We start from the raw sequence: 23,043 nt of genomic DNA on the forward strand, positions 1-23,043 counted from the left end.
TCAAAATCCAGAACACAAAAAATGAGCCTACCGTTACACTCATTCTTTACCGGTTCATATGTTCCCAGAAGACATTATTTTTCGGCACCAACATTCAGTCTATTGCTAAAGTGCGATCGCATGATACGTTTCCCAACCACTAGACTCCACGTAAACAAGAAAATGCGCAAGGCATGTGTGATCGAGAACAGTATATAGCTGCTCGCTGTGGCAGCTTCACCACACTACTCACCCACCTGTTTTGCGTGAAAACGCCTGCACACACTCAGTTTCTCACTTCAGTACCAGCACATGTTCTCCGGAGTCGTTGCACACGGCATTCACAGCTATCACCGCCAATCTTATTGCAATAAGCATCTTCGCCTATCTGTTTCAGAGCATGTGGTGCCGTCGGAAGCATGGCGCATGCTTTTAATAAGTGATAACCGAAACCCGCTTCCATTCCCTGCTGCAGACTGAGATGGTATACGTTTTAGAAAAGGCGCGAGGCGTACACCAGCCTCACGTGAAAACGACGGCATGCACAGTTTTATTCCAGTACCAGCAAACCTCTGCCTAGGTCGTCACACGCCGCATTCACAGCTATCGCCGACAAGCCTATTGTAATAAGCATTTGCACCTATCTGTTTTACAGCGTGTGGTACATAGTGCCATTGGTAGCCTACTGTATGCTCTTAGTAGACAATAATCCAAATGCACCACCATTCCCTGCGGCAGATGGCGCGATGTGGGCATCACATTACACTTCAGTAACATCCTGCATTGCCCACCAACTCGATTTCAGTTCAGTTTCCTGTTGCCCTCCTAAAACACCATGCAATAGGCATACAACAAAATGCGTCTCGCTCCGCTGCAACCAGCTCGACACGCATCGACGTCTCGTGCCGCAGCGACCAGCGCGACGCTTCGCATTACATAGACGTCAACAATAGTAGAGTCTGAAATTTGTTTAATTACTTGGGATCGTACATTTTCTCAGCACATTTTTTCTCGCGGTTTTTTTCAAAATGTACGAACAAGGTTCTAACGTATTGATATACCAAACTCTACGGTCGGCTTAGATTCAAGGATTTTAAAAAATGGGTGTTTTTAATTGAAACCGATAAATATGGTGCATAACTAGCACCACCTTAACAAGTCAGTATCATAGCCACTACTCGCCGCGCCAGTAGCCAACTGAAGTATGTGAGCGACATCTCCATTTTGGCCTGTATGCTTGTGTCGTATCAGCATGTGGCATGGCATTATCGTAATGAAACCAGACAGGCAATGCCACTATAGTGCTGCTTTCAAACAAAATTTCTGATAGCCACAGAGGCATCATCGAACATTCAAGCCAGGCGGGACTTCGGCATCAATGAGAACAGCGTCAGTCGGAGGGGGCAACGGGAGATGCTTTTCACGTGCACCGCAATGAAGATAGCATTTATCAGACCACAACAGCGATGACACAGAATGAGTTCAGCATGCTCATATTCATTAAATGCGATTTTCATTTTGTGAACGCTGTCCTCTCTTTTTTGTACGGCCTACATTCAATGCAAGTTTTTTTTTTTTTTTCTGGCTTCGGGCTTTCAGGGGTCAGCTTAGAATTGGGGGCAGGCCTATATATAAATGGATATACAGTCCAACCTCGATATATCGAACACGGATACAGTAAAACCTCGCCATAATGAAGCCGGATATAACGAAGCAATCATGATTATCCTTGAAATTCCAATAGATACCCATGTATTGAAAACCTCGTTTTAACAAAAATAAAATTTCCTCGCAATGGGTATAATGAACCGTTTTTTTGAGCAAAGCTTCTCGACACCAGTTCCTGTACTGCACGGTGCCGTCGTGCCTCGCAATAACCGGCTCCGTAGCCGGGAGCCAGCACACTGCTCTAGCTGTGTGCACTCCTGGCGCTATCTCTCACGCACGGCGTGAGCTTTGCTCTCTTCGCTCCTCCTACAATGCCACTCATGTGCAGCGGCAATCAGAGTGCCGGCTCCATGTCGGCCGATCTTGATGTAGCAGCTGCTGCCGAAGCCGAAAAGCATAGCCACCGCCGTTCGCCACTGCGTGTAGTCCTTCCCCTCCTCCATGGCAGCAACCGCGTGAGAGCACGCGGTGTTCTCCGGCTGCTGAAGTGCCGGCTCGGTATCAGAGGATCACAGGGCACGCTTCCCAAGCCGAAAGGCAAAGCCACCTTTAGTTGACTCGTTAGCAGCATCAGCGGCGTCAGTCAGTCACTGCCATCTCTTCGCCGCACAAAGTTTCTATGCGCCTACGCGCTGCCTCCTGCAACCTCCCGATAAACGAGGCAGCTGTGTCAAGCTACGCTCCATTTGCAGTGGCTGGTGCAAAATTTTCCGCACTAGGCGGATGGTCTGAGGCTCACAGACGGTTTATGTTATAATATAATTCGTCTGCGTATATAAATAGTTTATTCTCAGCCAGTTCTCTCTGAGCCATCAGCAAGGCAACCGGTGAAAGTCCGTCTGCTGCTGCTGCTAAACGAGCTGCCCCAGCAGAGACCCGGCGCCGCCGCCGCCAGAATCCACAGGTGCGATACGCCGAACCAGGCATTGGTGCAGCAAGTCTAGCATATATCCATCTATTTCTCCAACCACAAAGCTACCTTCATGACAACCAAGAACTGGGAGTGGAATGTTTCTTGAAGTAAAGAATAAGAAGTTGTAACTGTACATAAATGTCTTGCTCGAATTATTTGCCTCAGTATACAGAATAGCTGAAACAGCTGAAGAGCTGCGCTCAAATTTCGCATTAGGAACTAACGTAATCGTTGGCAATATTTTTTTTCCCCCAACGAGCATTTACTGACCATTTTGGTACCCGTCAGGTCAAAGTCTTGTAGCGCGCGACGTCTGCGTCTCGCGTGCGCGTCTCCCGGCCTCCCATTTCCCGTGTAACTGGTGGACCCGCCTGCTCTTCCGCTGCGTGTGTGGGGCGGCGCCGACTAAGGTTTTGTTGTTGCTTGTCGTTGCCTCCTTGCGCATCAACGATATCAGTGTTTCTATCAGTTCCTTCGTGCGAGGAGTTCCCGCCATCAGAAAGGAGATGGACGACGACAAGCGAAAGCGCAAAACGACGTCAATCAAGCAGAAGGTGGCTATGCTGAAAGCTGTTGAGTCCAGCGGGAAGAAAAAAGTGGCCGACGATTTCGGCATAGCGTTGAGCATGCTGTCAGCGATTTTGAGCAGCAAAGGAACTGTCAACAGCGCTACCACACATAGCGTAAAAGGTGACAGAAAGAAGCTGCGAGCCCCCGCTTTCGAAGCTGTAGAGAAGGCGGTCTTCAAGTGGTTTTTGACACAAGAGCAAGCAGCACTCCTGCGAGTGGGGCACTCTTGTAGCGCAAAGCGAGGGGCTTTGCATGCGTCATGGGGCACAACGGTTTTGTGGCGAGTGTCGGTTGGGTGCAGCGTTTCAAGGAGCGCCACGACATCGTCAGCAGGGCTGTAAGCAGGGACGCGCAATCTGTCGACCGTGAAGCTACAGTGGCGTGGGTGAAGACAAGCGTTGGACAGCTGCTAGAAAAATAGTGCCAAGGATTTGTTCAACGCAGATGAGACACAGCCATGTTCTACCAGATGCTTCTGCGAAAAACCTTGGCCCTCAAAGGTGAACGCTGCCAGTATGGTAAGCAGAGCAAAGTCCACATAACCGTGTTGCTTTGTGCCAACATGGATGGGTTGGAAAAGGTGGCGGCCCTCGTGGTTGGCAAAAGTGCGCCACCACGATGCTTCAAAGGCAAACGAAAGCTCCAAGTGAGTTATGTGTCCAACCGTAAGGCTTGGAAGGCGAGAAATTTTTGCACAATGGCTGGGGGAGTGAGACGAGCGGCTAGGCAAGCTGATCTGGAAGATATGCTTCGTATTGGAACGATTGCGAGGCCTACCACACTGCCGCTATGCTCAGAAAAATCGAGCTATGCTTCTTGCCGCCAAACTGCACTACAGTTGTGCAACCCCTCGACCAAGGAGTTATCATGAATTTTAAGTCGGGCTACCACAAGAGTGTGATCGGCGGGATTCTGCTCAATATGAGCATGAAGCACGAGTCTACGATCGACTTGTACATGGCAATCGAGATGCTACAGGCTGCTTGGATGGCTGTACCGGCAAGCACGTTCACCATTTGCCTCCGGCATGCCTCATTTGGTGCTAGCAGCGGCAGTTACAGCGATCTCAGTTCTGCGGTCAATGAGGGTGCCGTGGGTGACCAAGCCCTGGCGTCGTGGGACACTCTCCTGGACGTGTCGTATCAGACTTCGACACCTTCTGCATGTACGTCAGTGCCAATACTGACGCAGTGACAATGGAAGAGCTAACGGAAGCGGAAATTGTGCGCGCGATGATGAGGGTGCCTAATGACGACAGTGACGAATGTGTCGACGACAGCCCGGAGCCCAATATTGGCGCACCTGACGTACCGAAGCCCGCACAAGCGCTGAATGTGGCAGACCTGCTGCGCCACTTCTTTGGCATTCACGATGACGGCGAGGATGGACTTGAAATAGCGGCTGCAGCTGAAAAAGCCATCATTCGCCTTAAGGAATAGCGGAAAAAATCTATCAAGGACTTTCTTTCTGCGAAGTGAGCTGCCAGCTGGTGTGCTGTTGATCGATCAGTGATGAGCCGTTTGGCGTGAATTAAGGAGCAATTCCTTGCCCTCTTTTTTTTCACTTGTTTTCTTCCGTGCGATGGCCATTTTCTTTTTTTGCGTGGTGGGCTCCTGTGAGATTTGGTGGTGAGTACATCTTCTTCTGCTTGCTAATTGTGGATACAAATGGATAGTGGCTATAGCGAACCAATGGTTATAGCAAAGTAATTACGACCCCTCCAACTTCATTAAAACAAGGTTTTACAGTTGTGGGGTCTGATGTGGGGATTCTCACAGCGTACTCTTGGGACAAAGGAACGACAACACAGTAGTGCAAACAATCACAAGGGCATTTATTGCACCTTTCATACATCAATGCCTGCTAGCCGAGTTGCTATCCACAAAACATGCCGATGGGCGCGCGACAAATCTAGAAGTCCGACTCACCGCGTCCTCGCGAGCGAATATGTTCGCCCCATGCTGGATCCCAACGCCTGGTCGTTCGCGTGTATAGTCACGCGAATCGTGGCGCGTTCGAAGGCGGCCACGCGAGGCGGTCTCGCAGATGCATCGGTCGCCGCGCGCGCGGAATGTCCGCGCTCCTTCGGCGACCCGCCGGGGAAGAGGGCCGCTGCACGTGCGGCACGGCACGTCTGTCCCGCTGGCTGTCTGGAACCCAAGAGAGCGCAAGCGCCTTCCTTTCGGCGCCCAAGTAACCTCGCGGCGTTAGCCGCGCAACACTCGTGCCATCTCTCGGACTGCGCCTGTACCATTCCGACCGCCGCATGTGCGGCGAAGCCGCACTACAGGAGACGCGCTATGCGGGAAAAACATCAGGGGAGGCGCGAGGGTCGCGCATCCCCACACAGTATATCGAATTGTTGCGCATATCGAACACTTTCTATTTCACTTGGAAAATCAAATGCATTTAATTTTTTATTTTGAACGGGGCCGGGCGTAAAATGGGTATGATCGAACTCCACCACCCCAGACCACGTGTGCACTGTTGACAGGTAGCGAGCTTTCTCGCAACACCCTTGAAGACAGCGGTGGCGTGATGGGTGTTCCCCATTGCTGAGCACTATAGCCGAACACATCAATTGCGCTGGGGGCACCATTTGAAGGTAGTGGCGTACGCACGTGGTCGCTTTCAATTAGGCATTGCATTTGCCGCACTCTCGGTGCCATGCTCTGCGCCTGGCGTGCCTCGCAAGGAATGGCAGTTTACTTCCACAAAGATGTGCGACAGCGTGCGTTCACTGGGCTCACTCATAGACCCGAAGGCAGACGTCACTTTTTACTTTGTTATTCAGAGTGTTTCAAAATGCTTGCTTCGATTGACGGACGTGGAGAGGGAAAGAAACTTTATTGAATAAAACAAAACTTTAGGGCCCGTGGTTGGGGCCCCTAGTCCAAGGCTGCACTGGCCTGCAGTTCGCTGGGCTTGAGCTAGGAGAGCCAGTTGGCTATCCTGATGTTATGCTAGTTGGCTAACCCGATGCCGCACCTCCCACTGCCTGTTAAAATCTTATCTTTGTAGTTGTGTGGAATTTATATGCGTTGGTCTGTTTGGGCACATCCACGTGATATGCAGTAACATTGGGTAGTCACCACACTACGGGCATTTGTCAGTGTATCATGTGTGGTAAATACAGCTAAGCGTATGTAAGTTTGGGTAAGTGGGTGTGTTTGAAGTGGGTGCCAACTCCTCGCCTGTTGACTGTTTAAATTTGGGTGCAGGCGTCCATATTGCCTCCACTCCTCTCTTTGGTGTTTGAGGATGTCACGTGGTGTAGAGGGGGCTCATCATTCGGGATTTAGAGATCGCAGCGGAAGTAGCGGCAGACGAAGACACTGTCGAGGTTTATCCCACAAGTGCCGATTTTGCCCCCCTCCCAACTTCAACTGAGGCTGTAGCTGCTGTGGCCCTTCTCTGCCGCTACTGCGGCACAATAGAAGACACCGGCCTATCACTAGTGGATCGTTTAGAATATGTTGAGGATGCCATGGTTAAGCACGCGGCTGCCAATAAGAAGCAGGGTACACTGCTCTACTTTCAGCCAAAGAAATAAATACTTCGTGTAAAGCTTCAAGTGAATATTTACTGCGCCACGATTGGTTCATTGATTGATTTGTACAAGTTCTTAACATGTTTTTTTATGTGATCTGGCTATGTCGAACTATTTTGCAATCGCCACACTGTTCGATATATCGAGGTTCGACTGCATATATTCTTGAGTTGCAGGGGCGATCGAGTTTCGGAGAGGGGAGGGAGAGCAGTTGTGGCGCCCAGGACGGTAATTGCAAGGCACTTTGGGATTGGGAGGCGGAGAAAAAAAGCGTGGTGAAGGCCAGGGCTCATATGGACTCGCAGGAAGCAATGGATTTCTTTCATAAACATTGTAGCCATGGTGTTCGTCCTGTTGGCATTTTCGATAAAACCACGATATATGCCCACGAATACCGCAATAATAACAAATTGGGCAGCATGAACGCCAGGTAAAGTAAAATGCAGGGGAAGGTGCACAGGGTGCTAGAGATTCCAGACAGTTGTAAGCAGGGGCAGGGGTAGGAGGAGTTGTCTGAATGAAGGCTGGTTGCATAGCAGCAACCTGGACATTCGAGCTTGACGCTGTTGGAGGGGCCCAGCTCGTAGTGCAAGGCACAGAGGACAGCTCCTCTTTGGCGATATCACGGAGGCCAGCAACCGAAGATTGAGATCGAGTGACAGGAGGATGGAGCAGGCTATGCTCTTGAAGCTCTTCAAGTATTAGGGCCCAAATCAGCATAGGCGGTTCCGTATACAAAGGACAACATGTGTCAAAGGCATCAGGCTGTAAAAGGATGGCCTGCAAGTGCGTCCATGAGTTGGCAAGTCGCATGACATCGTCAACAGTTGTGGGAATCTTGACCGCCAGTGTGTTGAACGTAACATGCCCAATGCCCTTTAGAATAGCGAACACAATCAGATCCTCTCATGGTGGCGTCAACACAGCAACAAACATCAACATCTTTGATATAAGAAGTGTATGTTTTGCCAGGATGTCACATGTGTCCATCTAGCTTTTTCTTGACCACCTCAGAGCGCATGTTTGAGGTGCTGAAAATCTGCCGAAGCTGGTGTTTGAATGCCACCCGGACAGGCAAAGTGCTCTCATGGTTAAGAAACCAAGTCTTAGCAATGATGAGGTAGAAGGCAATGTTTTGAAGCTTGTGAAAATCATCCCACCGGTTAAATTCACTCACTCGGTAGTACCATATTTACTTGCATAATGATCGCACTCGCATAATGATCGCACCCCTGAATTTTGTCGTCTAAATTCAAATTTTTTAAAATTTCCTGTGTAATGATCGCACCCCGAACTTGCTGCAGCGATATGTCGTGTGCCAAGTCTAGCTAATAATGAATGCGCTTACCATCTTTTGAACGCTATGCGAACGACTGTTCCAAGATAAACCAAGTGATCTGCATGCACCAAGCATTCTTAAGCAGATGCCCCATTTCATTTCTTTCATCACTTTCCGCCCTTCGATGACAAAAAAAAAAAAAAATAAGGTACAGCCAAACTTGCCTTTATGTGTAATGGTTGTGGTCAACAACAACAAAAAAGTCGTCTTTCGATTTTTCTCGTCTGCACTCATGGCCACGCAACAAATTGTGAGCGGCAACGATAGTGGCCATGTTTACACTGATACGTTAGAAGTGTACTCTATTTATACACCGATGCTTGTAACACAGCCAAGATATTCGCCCACCCTTGACGTATTAGGATAGCAGTGAAAACAAATGGTGCAGTTTCCGCAGCATGCCTGATATGGCATGCAGCGGTATACATGATACTGATACAGAAGAAACTGTTTCAATGCACGTACTGTACTCACGAGAAGAAGAAAAATTGCGTTTGGCTTGCTCTGCCGGCTGCCATTTTTGTTTTGGTGTCCCGCACTACATACAGTGGCAACTGCCTATTTGTTGACCTGTTGTCATTCCGCAGCAAACGTGGGATGGAAAAAAAAAAAGTTTTTCGTTTCGCGGGACATTTATCTCGCGTAATGATCACACCCCTGAATTTGCTTCAATTTTCTTGACAAAGAAGTGCGATCATTATGCGAGTAAATACAGTAACTGTCCAGCCAAACTTCAACATCGTCACCCCGGAGGCCAGAAAACATGATAGAATCGCACTGCCCAGCGCCGACGGTCCATGCAGGTGTGACCAGTTGGGCAGAGACGGTGACGATGGAGGCTGCTGGTGGCTCTTCTTCGGGTATGGCAGCAGAAAGGTGAAGCGAGCAGCGACCTGAACGAAGCTCCAGGGAAACTCGAAGTCGCAGAGGACCAAGGGATCGAGAGCAACCTCCACCGCTTGCAAGGTGGCTGTTATACCTTGGCGCTTTATTCAGCAGGACTGCATGCCGAGAAGAATGATGCTGGCCATGATGATGAACATATACAGATGAAGAAGAAGGGTGACTATAATGCTCAGAGTATGTGCACCTGTGCTTAGTGCTGTGGCCTCGTCACTGTTGCCTTGGAATCGTGGATCACTCCCCCGCAGTCGTATCCATAGAGGCTTCTCTGGGTGCAGGCGGTGCCATTTGGAACTCGGCTCACCGAAAGCTGGCCATTGTCACTTACGAGGATGATGAGGGGATCAGGCAAGGGTATATCGGCGTGACTTATGGAGGGAGAAGCAACGGAATCGAGCCATTTCCCACATTTGCAAAGTGGGAGTTGTGCATCAGTTATGGGAAATTGGGAGATGCATTAAACTCAGATTAAGAGAGCATGAGCAATCTCTGCCGGGACGTCCTGGTTATTACACTTGGACTGTGCACTGCCGAGGCTGTGAGTGTGGTTGATTTCATGACCGCAGTAGTTGAGAAGACCCATAAGGCACATGAAATTTGAGACATTCTATATCGCGTCAAGCAGTGTGCTAGCCACCCTTCAATTAATCTTTCAGACAAGGAATACACCTATTTATGCTCCACTTGTAACACAAAAACATGAATCATGCTGTTTATGTATGCTTGTGTCTTTGGAGCCGTGACGGTGACGTAACATTCCATAAGGTTTTTTTTTTTTTCCCAATAAACTCTGTCTGCACTCGTCTCTTACCTTGTGTCTTTTATTGTTCTGCGGTTTGTCCTATGCATCCATACTACCTTGCCCAACTATCAACCCTATTAAAGGGATTACTTAAGAACATAATAACACGAGAGATAGTGTAAAAAACTAAACAGAACGCCTAAGAGCATAGGGTCACTATTTGAAATTAAAACTGAGGATTGAAATAAGGGCAAATTGTCTAACGTTACAAAGCACAACACATCAATGCCACCCCTCGCTTTCCTGCTCCATGCATGCATGCATGGTTCTACACTAAGCAGAGCCACCAATGACTTAAAAAATACCTTTAGTATTACATGGCTACCACAAAGTGTTGATGAAAGTAAACACAGATAATACATTCAGCTGCTAGTTTCACATTTGCTCTGAACACCAACAAAAATGAGGTATAAAATAATGGCTTCACGTGCATTTGGCTTCATTTTGATATACCCAGCACAATAAAGACGGTAGCATGCAACAAGCGAACATGCTCTCTACCTGCTCCTCAGCAACCGCTTCTTTGCATGTGTCATCCAGTTTCCTATCCTCCACTTTGCCATCAGGCCCTGGACCACAGCGCGGATGCCAGATGGCACCTCCTGCATGTTGGTAAAATCAGCATTGCTGGCAACTGCTTCAGTTTTCCAATACCATGTCACATGTGCCCACTTTGTTCAAGCATCTCAATTCAGCAACAAACATAGCATGAGCCAAGAGGATCTAGTAAAACATCCTGGATGCTTCTGCTGTTTATACAGTAGTGCAGTGCCAATCAAAGCATGTTTTTAATTGAACTAAAAGTCATAAGAGGACAGTACCCTTCAACAGGCAAAAATTTTGTAGGAAAAAGTAAAAAAAAAGGTGGGGGGGGGGGGGGGGGAATGCATCCAGCCTCACACCACACACACAGAAGGCTAACAGTACAGATTGTCTACATCGAGAGAGAGCGAGAGAGAGAGAGAGAGAGAGAGAGAGAGAGAGGACGAAGGAAAGGCAGGGAGGTTAACCAGACTGAGTCCAGTTTGCTACCCTACACGTGGGGATGGGGATGGGGGAGTGAAATAGAGAGAGAGAAAACATGAGTATATATCACACTTTCACATGCACTAAGTTAGGTGCAGGATGTCTACAGTTGGGCACTCAAGTCTGTTGCCTTCAGGTAGTGAAGCGGCCGAATTGCTTTCTGGGCTAATGAATTGTGAGGCCAGGCTTTCAAGATCTTTGCTTCTGTGAGTGGCCTATCGTCCGGTCTATTCAAGGCACATTGGAGAGTGACATTGGTTATCAAAGCAAGAACAGTGGTACTGAAGATGACTGATGGTCTCTTCACACTTGCACTTAGCGCACATCAGTGAGTCCGCCATTCCAATACGATGGCTGTAGGAGCTAGTGAATGTTACTCCAACCCACAGCCAACACAGCAGTGTTGCGTCACTTCGTGCAAGGTTTGCTGGTAATTTCAGTTTCAGTGATGGGTCGAGGCTGTATAAACAACAGAGTTCTGTGGTGTACGCCAGTAACTGAACTTGATGGTACGAGCGAGACTGCGAAGCTCTCTTGCTGTGTCTACTCTCGATAAAGGTATAAGGAGTGTCGGTGCTCCAGCATGGGCATGTTGGGCAGCGTCATCAGCGAGGTAATTACCAACGATGCCACAATGTCCCAGCAGCCATTGAAACATTATGTCATGTCCTAATTCAGAAGTGCAATGGCAATTTCATTGATTTGGGACACCAGCTGTTCGTAATTACTACGTAGTAAGCCTTGCAAGCTTTGGAGGGCTGCTCTCGAATCACAAAATATTGCCCATTTGCTAGGCAGTTCTTTTTCGATGTATTCAATACATTGAAAGCTTACATCAAAAAAGGTGTTGGACATTGGAGCTATCTACGAAGGTTCCTCATCATCAACACAAGGTGTTTTTCTCTCACTAGAGCTCAGAGTCAAAGAAAAAGGTGCCCTGTGATTTGGGGCACTGGATCCTAAGGATTAATAAGAACCAATAAGCTTTAGAATAGTAAGCTGTTGGGGCTAGTTGGTTTGACATATCTTGCAAAGGGAGCACAGAAGTGTGGCCTTCTTATAGTCTCTTTTTTCAGCCACACTTCTGCGGTCCCCTTTCCAAAATGCAACAAGAACAAACTTCATCACAAGAGTGTTTTGATACAGAGAGAAAAAAAAAAGATGAAAAAAATTAACAGTAGAAGCATAGATGTAATGCACGCAGCCCACTAATTTTTCAAGCACAACCGAGAAATTAAAGTTTTATTGCTCTACCAGAAGGCTTACGCTTTCTCAGTGTTCCATCCAAGTACTAAAACGACAAATTACAGAAAGCAGATGTAAAATGCTTGCATATGAAATAAGCATTGGTGCGTAAACATTTGCACCAGCATAACATGTCAGGCTTGTACATATGCACTATCTTTTGGAGTTGAGGTTTGTGTAGCTTGAATAGCTAGTGGTGAAGACATGGTGGTGTACATTGCACTTGCTTCTATCTTAATTTACCATGTTACTTGTTCATTGCATATATGTTGTAATCAGCTTTCATTTATTCTCATCCCACATCAAGAAAGACAGTGGTGATGTACTGCTGTCCTTGGAGTAAGTTGTCACGTATTGATGCTGTTACACATTAACGAAATATGATGCTAATGTTTTCGTTAAGTGCTTTGATATCTGTCTATCAGATGGAATTACAGCAGGCACTGTGCTAGCAGATACCAGAATGTTCTACTAAAAGCCTTCTTGAGGATATGCATGTAGTGGGATGTAGCTATTTTGTGCTCATCCATGCGAATGTGACAATATGTGACATTAACCCATGGCAGGAATCTGAAAACACCACACAAGCTACACAAAAATAATGCAATCTTCCCACCAACTGTCCCTTAAATTGTGGGTATTAAAAAGCAACCATCAGAGCATTGCCAACGCCATGCTTACACAGCCAGCCACATCATATTGGCTAATAGAACCCCACTTGGCTCTACCACAAAGGCGGCTTCAAAGTGCATCAAATAGCAGTGCCTAGGTCTGGTTGCAAAGTTCCCGTCATCTGTGAAGAGCGGGGAGTTGAAAAAAAGCAGGCTAGACATCTAATAGGCCCAGGTGTGCTACCTGAAACTTTGCAAAACTGTCACCCATAAAAATTGCCACTCTTACAGAATGTTGGGTCAGTGGCACCTGTTGCTTTCTACGACAGGAACAGTGCACTCCTCAGATACATCAGTGGTGCTCTTCTCGGTCCCAATGTCGTCCACCTTCGCAATGCTAGGGAAGGCACCAACTGGGCGCAAGGGGAACTGACGATCATAGCTCAATCTCGCGTGCCATATGTGAAGGAAAGCGGGGAGGTAGCGTGGGAGCGATGGTGGGTCGCTTCAACTCTGCTAACAAGTGCGTACTTTGCATGGCCATGTGCAGCCGCGTGCGCCTTATCTTTAAAGCGATCTGAAGACAGCCCACACCTTTGTGCGAGCTGTGTTCTAGCCGCTCTTGCAATAAAGCGATTGAAGGCACGAAGGTCACTTTGCTCGCTGCTGCTGCCGCATTTGCTCACACCAGCACTTTGACAGCGTGTCCTTGCTCATCGAGTGTGATGTGTTCATGTTTGCTTACGTGCGCCGACACCATGCTTGTTATTTCAGCTAGTAAGCAAATGTATTTGATAAATCTACTATTCTTACTTCATATAGCCGTCTACTAATCTGCTATTGCAATTGATGTTCACCTTTTAGGTGAAACTGCGACTTTTTTTTTCTTATTCACGAAAACTGATTGTTTCCAGATATGACAATATAAATTATCAAAAACCCGTTCTTCAAACCATTTTCATGTTACCACTTTTGACCTGCACTATTACAACCCTCAATACTACTAGTATATCATTTTAGTGCGAGCACAAAGGGTGTCTATTTTATAATTACAGATTCCCATCCTAAATGAACTCACAGGACCAAATCGTACGACCAAGATAAATGCATGTGCAACAGTGGAAAAACAACAGCACAAGCAGTGGTCACTGATTCTCTCATTGGAGAAACAAAGATTGCAGCCTTTTATTGCTTATACGTGGCAGCTGATTAGACCCCAAGAAGGTGAGGCTGAGGGTAGAATCTGTAAGTAAAAAAAAGATTTCTTTACTTACAGGCCGGGCCTGGTCACGCACACATGGGCCATGGTTAAGCTTAGTAATGAGCGCCCGAGCCCCACCCTGGTGTTGCGGGCCCAGGCAGAGAAATCAGGCCTGTGCAGTGCTTTAGGCAAGACTTCAAAGTCTGAACAAAATGTCGAGACGAGTTAGATATCTGCATTGCGATGGTGTGGAAGAGATTGGAAAACTGCTTGAATGGTGGAAAACTCGGCAAAAGGTTCCTTAGACTGTCTTCAATTTCCAAAAGTAATCTTTTCATAGCAATCAAAAGTGCAAGCAGTGAAAAAATTTCAGTGAAACTGGTTACATTGTTTTCAAAAGCGGAGGTTGTGCTTAAAGGCCGAGTTATTGAACAATCTTGTTTCTGCACAAAAATATGTACTTTCAGCAGCAGTGAATGTGTGCTACCTTGCATTGCCTTGTCTTCGATCCCTTTAAAGCAAAAAAAAAAATTAAATTTTACTTGCTTTTCTAATATACCAATGATCATTACCATGACAGCAAATAAATACCAGAATATCCAGTTACAATTTAAGGAACAGTGCAAGTTGCTATTTGTCTCCACTTTTTTCTTCATTCAAGCAAATTGAGTAACATGCAATGACTTAAAATTATTTTAACACAATTGAATTCCAACTACTCCACAATTTTTAGATAAAAATTTAAGCCTACCCGGATGCTGCAGAATCTTTCAAAGTTGGTGAAAGGGCGTGGTCCTTACATTTCTATCTAACAAAAGCAATGCCAAAAGAACATGACAGAACAGAAACGCGGAAACGTACCAGTAGTCAGTGACACTGTAAGGGTTAAGAATTTGCAGTGGTCCTTGACATTCCCGTTGCTTTGGTTATACGAGACATACACTGTCTCCGGTACTGGCCCATTTTCATATGGCACTCACCTGTCAGGATCGGCCATGACTATGACAACATGACGACTGTATGACGAAGATACAGTGACAACAACGGAACGATACAGGTGATATAACAAAAACATGACGACAAAGGGGTGACTGTTCTCAAAAGATGGCGATGGTAGAACAAAGATAGCGTGACAACAACAGAAGACAACGAAGGTATGAAGACAATGAGATTACTACTAGATGACTATGGTGCGACAACGACGGTATGAGAACAATTTGATGAAGATGAAATGACGATGGAACAACCACAATGACAATGATGATGGTATGACAATGAATGCATGAGAAAGTGTGTATGACAACAACACAATGTGGACGATAGAATGACAATGGTGGCATAATCACAGCTGAATGATAGTATGATTACGAGAGAATGACTTCGATGAAACGAAAATGGTACGATGGCATGAGGATGACGTTTCTGAAGTGATAAGACAACAGTGTGACAATGGCATGAAGATGATGGGATAACAACTGTATGACAAGGAAAGTGAAGGCATGACAGGAGTCTGATGGCAAATTTGCAATGGTGACTATTTACTGACCACAACAGAATCGCAACAACACTATGACAACGAATGCATGACAAAGATTGTGACGACACAATGATGACGATGGCATGCCAACAGTATGAGAGCAACAGTGTGGCAACTGCATTGCGATGGCTATTACTATGTGATAACTGGCAAGTCCTGGGCCATGCCAGCCAACAAACTGAAAATAATGCACGCAGTTCGGTGCTTTTCAGACTGAAAAAACCGGGACACATGTGCTGTGTTTATTCTCTTGAACTGTGATGCCACCAGAACAACAACTAATCTTGTCACATCCCTCCCTGCTTTTAGATAGGGTCAAAACAGTGTTTAAGGCTGTTAAGGCGAGCAGTGCAAGACGGGTCCTCGCACCCTGGTACTTCGAAGTAAAACAGGATTGCTGGGAGCTATGATAGCAGGCTTTGTGGTTTTCCTTGGCAATCCTTCCCCAGAATCTTGCCAAAGATTGGTATGGTCAGGGCAGTCTGGAGTTGCCTGCCTCTGCCGTCCCGAGGATTGGAGCCAACTCCGAAGCTACGAGACTGTTGGAATTGTAGTCTTGGCAGGGCAGCCAGGTGTGATCCAAGTGTCATGTAATCCAGGTGTCATGAACAGTCTCTTGTATTCCTGGTAATAGGGCACATTAGAATGGTTGCCACTATGTCGTTATCCAAGGCATGGTACCAAACATGGCTACACACAACAGCCTTCATTTTGGCCACTCCTGGGTGACTCATGCAGCAAATGGAGAACTTCACCTTGCAAGGAGGTTGGCACAAAGCCCCTGTTGTGTCACAACACACAGTTCCCTAAGACACTTAAGAAATGGAAGTCAGCTTCGTATGTTCTTCCATGTGACCCATGGTTCGGCTGGCAACCTGATCATAATGCTGCTCTTACTTGGGACAGCACTGGATCCCAGGCAGTGGCTGTAGGAATGGCATTTGGAGACAACAGCCTGGGCCAGACTCCTTCAAGCCTAAAAACGCCCGTGGGGCAGCCAACAAGAAAATGGGCAATTGGTAGTGGTAGCCGGCTTAACCAGCATGGGCAGTTTGGGAACCAGGCCTGTATCTCAGGATATAGCTGTACCCTGACAACAGCAGGGTCTACCTCATCACCTTTGGAGAGCAGGATTCTGGATTGCCGCAAAACGCCAGCCCCGCAAGGTATTGCCTAAACTTTGTGACTCCAATACCTAAGTGGCTAAAGTTTTTCTCAGGGGTAGCCAGGCTGTGAGAAGCAAACGCAATGGCGCACTCTTCTACAGATGGTTCCCGTTGAGTCAGTACTGCTCGAATGCCAAGAGGAGATGCCTCAGTGATAAGCACAGTTGACAATTTGGTATCAAAGTGCACCAGTACAGCAGCAGAGACCAATAGCTCTATACTTTTATGGAATGCGAGCTCTTTATCAGCTGTCCAGACCTGACACCAACTCACTTGAGAGGATAAAGCACCGTAGATAGCTTTGGCAAAGACTTTCTCTAAAAGGTAACCAACTTGTGTTAACTCCGACTTTCCTTGACCCCTCGGGATGCAGAGGCTTCCACCAGCCTAGGTTTTGGATGGGCTGTAGGGGTTGAAGGACGGACTTCGGGATGAAACAAAACTTGGGAGGGTTTATTTTACATTATATACAGAGAGGTGAGACTCAAGTAACAGTCGTACAGTCATTACGGGCCGGCAGCAACTCGGACGCTGCGGCCCGCGTCAAGAAGCTCGAGAGAGGTGAATCAGGGAATCTCTGGTCTCTCTGGAATGCTTCTTTTAAACCCTACGAGGACTGAAAGTCGCGTCATGTTCGGCCAATGGGAGAGTCCGCTCAGACGACGCCATTTTCGGCCAATGGTTGGCGCCCGTGTCGCTGTGTCACACCCGGCGGCTCTCTGCGGTCTTGCCTTGCTGACTTGCAATGCGCTTCTTCAAAGGCGAAGAAGGGGGACGATTGGGCTCCATTGTACGAGGGCCCACCTGCTCCCGGTGGTACGGCCCCGCTGTGGTAGCAAATGCCTCCTTCAATGGCAAAGAAGGGGGACGCTTGGGCCTTCCCGGTACATCACAGCCGTCTTGCTTCGGGACTCACTTTCCTTGCAACAGTGCCGGGCTATCCCTGCGCTTTCTGGAAAAGTCAAGCATTGAATAGCTCCCGGCGGCGTACGAACTTGTCTGCACGTGAACTTGGGGCCTTCAACTTGTTTGCTCGAGCGCTCCTCTGGAATGTGCCTTCCGCGTTTCTGCGCTTCTCAATTAGTTGTGCTGCGATTCGATGTGGTCTGGGGAACACGAAGTAGGCGCAGGAAACAGCCCCATATCTAACAGCTCATCCTCGCCCCGGTTGTTCTGAATGGCCGGTGAACTCAATTCGCTGGCCATGAGGAACTCTGAAAGAACCTGCAGGGTATTGGTGTAGAGCCACGTTTGACGAACTTCGGGATCCTGGGCCCTGGAGAACATACGTCAAACAAACAAAACAACACAGCGCTGCACCACGCGTAAGCGCAGGCTCTTCACCCCTGACTCGCCAGGCTATTACAGAGTCAAAATGAACCCTGATCTCTTATTTCCCCAATTTTGACTAAACAGTTCCAACCACCCTTCAAACAGCTATCCATTTTTCCTCGAATGCCGACAAGACCAGAGTACTATTGTTGTTGCAAAACAAAGGGTCGTTGACGTTGCAAACCGTGAAAACAGCCGAACATAGCTTAAGTGGCCTAACTACACGAACAGCATGTTTCCAATCTATCGCAGTGGTGTACTTATCGCACGTATTGGTGCCACTGAACAATCTGGTCAACCTCACAAGTACGTAATCACAAGCGCACTAGCCTTGTGGTCACTAAACAGAACGCATACTTGCGTTGTAGGCAAACCTTTCATTTACGCTTACTCACGTTTCTTCCCTGAAAGTCCTACAGGACACGTGACTTAAACGAACAACTAAACTTGCGGGACTTGCACACACCGAAGAACCCTTAAAAAAATGCGTCTTTTAATAACTCGTTCCACGCATACTTAGCAGTGAAGTCAGAATACGGCTGCCCTCAACACACACGAGCAACCCAGCCATAAATCTGCTTCCTTCCATTCACACAGGACACGCGCTAAAGGAACTAAGGACGCTTCTCCGTGCAAATCATGCACTCACTGAAAATCTACGCGGTTAACCTTAGAAAATAAAAAAAACGCTTATAAAAGAAGAAGGTTAACTAAAACACACGCGCATTACCATAGGCCTCTCAACGATAACCTTGTCCTTCAGGTTACTCATTCACACACAAAAAAGAACCTATATACTCATTACCTAACACTCGCGAGACTACATGTTTACATAAACCTCATCTTTCAAATCTCGGAGCTTTCTCAAACGAAAACACAAACAAAGCTCAAACCTTACACATTGAAAGAAATCCTAGTCTTAATTCGTGAAAACTTTCCGATGCTCAAAATGAAAAACAAAACACTTCATTTCTACGGAAGCGCTCTTGGCCTCCCTTTCCAAACGCTTATGTCTGACTCATACTTTGAGTCGTACCCGAGGTGGTCGCGGTTTGAAAGCTACTCTGGCTGCCGAGGAAACACTAAAGGGCTGACTCATTATCAGCTCCCCCAAGACGTTACGGTCTCCTGCCAATTTGCATCCTGGCGCCCCGCTTTCCTCACAAACTTGATTGACCGTGTTACTACTCCCCACCTGGTCTCGTCTTGCCACCTTGCGCTTCTTTGTACTGCACGCTGAGCTTTGAAAAGAACTACAGAACAACGAGGAGTTTAACTGCCCCCGTGCCCTTTGCCGGCGTCCGTGCAAAACATGCTTCGCAGTCCCCCTTTGACCGGTGGCTCGAATGTTTTGGATGCGTCAACATCGTCCGTGACGACTGCACCTTTTTCCTCGCGCCCTGCCCTTTTGGGTTTCTCGCCATCTTTGGCGGCGCTACATTCGTTACCGTCTTTCGGTCTTTACCGCACTTCTTTTTACAGCACTTTCTCTTTGCACTCGCTTTCATGTCGCCTTCTCGTGCCTCGTGCTGGCCGGTACACATTTCGTCGGCCCGTATCGGTCTCTTACCCGCACAGTCTGATCGATTTTCCTTTAAATCAACATTCTCTCTGCCTCGACTGGCGGACAGCCCAACCGACTCTTGAACAATGCAGCAGGCTTTACTCGAGTTAGACAACTCGCACTCTTGCGAACTGCCCTCTACTGCATTGCCCAGCTCACGCTGTGCATCGGCACACAGCCCGTCGGTATCGATCGCTGTCTCACGCGCACAGTCCGAATGAATAACAACTGAATCATCCCTATCTAGGCTATCTAGACTGGCGGAGAGCCGCACCGATCCCTGAACAATGCAGTTGTTCTCTCGTGAACTACGGAGCTCGCCATCCCGAGAACTACTCTCAACTGCATCGTCCAGTTCGCACTTCACTTCTGCACGCAGATCTGGCTCTACATGGGTGCTCGCGTCTGTCGGGTCAGCAGTACCCTTTTCTTCGCTAGCAACCTCACTAACATTACCAGCGACGCACACATGCGGTAACTGTGCCAATTTGTTCGCAGCTGGCCTAGCTTTCTCTACAGTCATCTGTTGGCACAGCACCTCGTTGCTCTCCTTGCGGCCTTTAACGGCCTTTAACGGCCTCTGTTGCCAGTAAGGCATCGTTAGCAGCTAGCCTTTTCCCTTTTCCTATGAATGCGCAGCCAATCTCACAGGCACTACTCTTCTCGTCGGCTTTTGGCGAAAATCTGCTAGATGCTTCCTCATTCGTTCGCTCTGTACTACCTGCAGAATTCTCAGACAGCCGTTTTCTCTGTCCATTAACTGATCACAATACTGTATCTCTTTGATCAGTGCTGCCTTCTCTCTCTCATACTTTTGCTCACGCTCACGTTTACGTTCGCGTTCATTCTCACGTTCGTGACGCTCACACCTAAGAGTAAGGTCTTGAAGCTCATGCTTCCGTTCATTCTCGCGTTCTTGACGCTTACGCTCACTCTCACGTTCACGACGCTCCCACACATGTTCACGACGCTCACGCTCCCGTGGCTCCTGTATCACCCTCCCAAGCAAGCTCAATGCTTTTGTCATCATTGCCACTATCGTTAATCGCCTTTATGATAGCTGGCGTTTTCATCCGTTCGTCCGCCTCAACTCCCAAATCGTCGCACACCAACAACAAGTCTAACCTCGTCAACCTTCTAAGATCCATGGCAGCTGCCCCGACAGGTGGTTAGAACTGTTTTCCTTAATTTGTGCAAACACACAATGCAACAAACTCCCGATTCCCAGAACTATCAATATGAACACACAACATTTGAGTCTGGCAAATCAAAAGGAAAAAAACCACGCGCTCACTTACGGTTGCAGCACCCTGCCATCCGGTTCATTTGTCCGCTGTTCCCGGTTCCTCCGGACTCCCTTGGTCGAAGGCTCGCTCTTCTTCGCTACTCCCAGTTTCTTCGGACCTCTTTCGACGAAGGCTCTCTCTTCTTCACTCTTCCCGGTTCCTTAGGATCTCTCTCGACGAAGGTTGATCCGTAGCGCTGCCACCAGCTGTTGCATTCGGAGGCGATCTCGCCGCTGCCAACCAGATGTAGGGGTTGAAGGACAGACTTCGGGATGAAACAAAACTTGGGAGGGTTTATTTTACATTATATACAGAGAGGTGAGACTCAAGTAACAGTCGTACAGTCATTACGGGCCGGCAGCAACTCGGACGCTGCGGCCCGCGGCAAGAAGTTCGAGAGAGGTGAATCAGGGAATCTCTGGTCTCTCTGGAATGCTTCTTTTAAACCCTTCGAGGACTGGAAGTCGCGTCATGTTCGGCCAATGGGAGAGTCCGCTCAGATGACGCCATTTTCGGCCAATGGTTGGCGCCCGTGTCGCGGTGTCACACCCAGCGGCTCTCTGCGGTCTTGCCTTGCTGACTTGCAATGCGCTTCTTCAAAGGCGGAGAAGGGGGACGATTGGGCTCCATTGTCCAAGGGCCCACCTGCTCCCGGTGGTACGGCCCCGCTGTGGTAGCAAATGCCTCCTTCAAAGGTGAAGAAGGGGGACGCTTGGGCCTTCCCGGTACATCACAGCCGTCTTGCTTCGGGACTCACTTTCCTTGCAACAGTGCCGGGCTATCCCTTCGCTTTCTGGAAAAGTCAAGCATTGAATAGCTCTCGGCGGCGTACGAACTTGTTTGCACGTGAACTTGTGGCCTTCAACTTGTTTGCTCGAGCGCTCCTCTGGAATGTGCCTTCCGCGTTTCTGCGCTTCTCAATTAGTTGTGCTGCGATTCGATGTGGTCTGGGGAACTCGAAGTAGGCGGAGGAAACAGCCCCATATCTAACACGGCTTGCACACGGACCAGCCGCACTAATGATATGGCCCAAGTTATGGTTTCGAGAATTCGCACATGAATAACTTGAGCCGCAGTCCCACGATTTTCAGGCAGTACAATACCTATTTGGCACACATTTGCCCAATGCTCTTTCATTGGCTCATTCGGTCTGAACATCACCAAATTACACTGATGTGGTCAAGGCCATGCAGAAGATTTTCTATCTCTCACTGAACTATAGCTGGTGAAGCACTGAACGGCAGCCTTGTGTATTGGTACAAGCCTCTCAGATTGTTGATGGCGACTAGCTTTTGACATTCTTCACGTAGTAAAACGGTTTTGCAAATCGAGCTTTGCAAACTTCTCGCATCCAGTCAGCCTTGCAAGAAGTTTCTCAATCCTGGGAATGGGATACAAATCGATCTGGGTTTATGGTAGTCCTGAAATTGCTGCACACCCTAACTCGACCATCATGCTTCAATACAGTACAATGGGCGCAGCCTACTGGGACATCTTCATGGGTTCAATAGCTCCTTTCCAGTTCATCCTATGCAGTTCTTCTATGAACTGATCGTGCAAAGCAAACTGTGCCTTCAAAAAACAGCTTCACCTCCTAGGTGAAGTGAAGCAGAAACGCCATGAAATGAACCCAAATGCTCAGAGAAAATTTCGCAATATTGACTCAACACATCTTCTGCAGACTTCACTATGTTGATTGCCTCTGGCTGGACAATACCTTGCTCAAAACCCTTCATCCAGCTTCTTCTAAACGGCATAGGACATGGCCCCTTACAAACAGCAGCAGCTGACACTCACCGTTGCCAAGTTTGACAACTGCATGCAGCTTTTATAGTGTAGATTTCATGTTGCCGAAGAAACTCCTCAGCGACATACTCGATCATTCCAAAAATGTTCATGGAATAAACTTAGTGAACTTCCACTCATTAACAGCTGATACAATGCCGCCCGTATCCAAGTCCATATCAAGCAACATGCCATTCACTACTCCTTCCATGCACATTGGGTCTGAACTTGTCCTTTGAACCATCCATAGGTAAAAAACTTCGTGCCCCTCAAGCAGCACAAGCAGATTGTCCATGCTGTATACATGACTTGATCCACTAAGAGTGTTTCTTCCCGAATGAACTTTCAAAACTCTTGCCAGGTGGCCTTTCTGGCCGCAGCTGTGACAAATGGTACTCCCATACCTGCACTGACACGTCAGATGGCCTCTCCCGAAATGAAAACAGCAGCAGTTGTCATTTTGACTATCACTTGCTTTAGAGCTTCATCAGGTAGCACCTAAGCTTGCCGACTGCTCAATGGCTAAAACGCCGTCTTTAGATGAATTGAAGTACAGGCCCATCACC

The 23,043-nt window shown here is 47.8% G+C and overlaps 1 protein-coding gene across 5 annotated transcripts in view; it reads right to left on the reverse strand.

Annotated features, from left to right (window-relative positions):
- The window catches only part of Unc-115a (Uncoordinated 115a), a 513,253-nt gene that overhangs the window by 257,438 nt on the left and 232,772 nt on the right, over positions 1-23,043 (reverse strand). For all 5 annotated transcript variants that reach the window (XM_070531410.1, XM_070531409.1, XM_070531407.1 and 2 more), the window contains exon 8: positions 10,226-10,326. In XM_070531410.1, the coding sequence (XP_070387511.1) occupies positions 10,226-10,326 (101 nt within the window). The remainder of the gene's footprint in view (positions 1-10,225; positions 10,327-23,043) is intronic.

Source organism: Dermacentor albipictus, chromosome 1, assembly GCF_038994185.2.
Source record: "Dermacentor albipictus isolate Rhodes 1998 colony chromosome 1, USDA_Dalb.pri_finalv2, whole genome shotgun sequence".
Taxonomy (NCBI): domain Eukaryota; kingdom Metazoa; phylum Arthropoda; class Arachnida; order Ixodida; family Ixodidae; genus Dermacentor; species Dermacentor albipictus.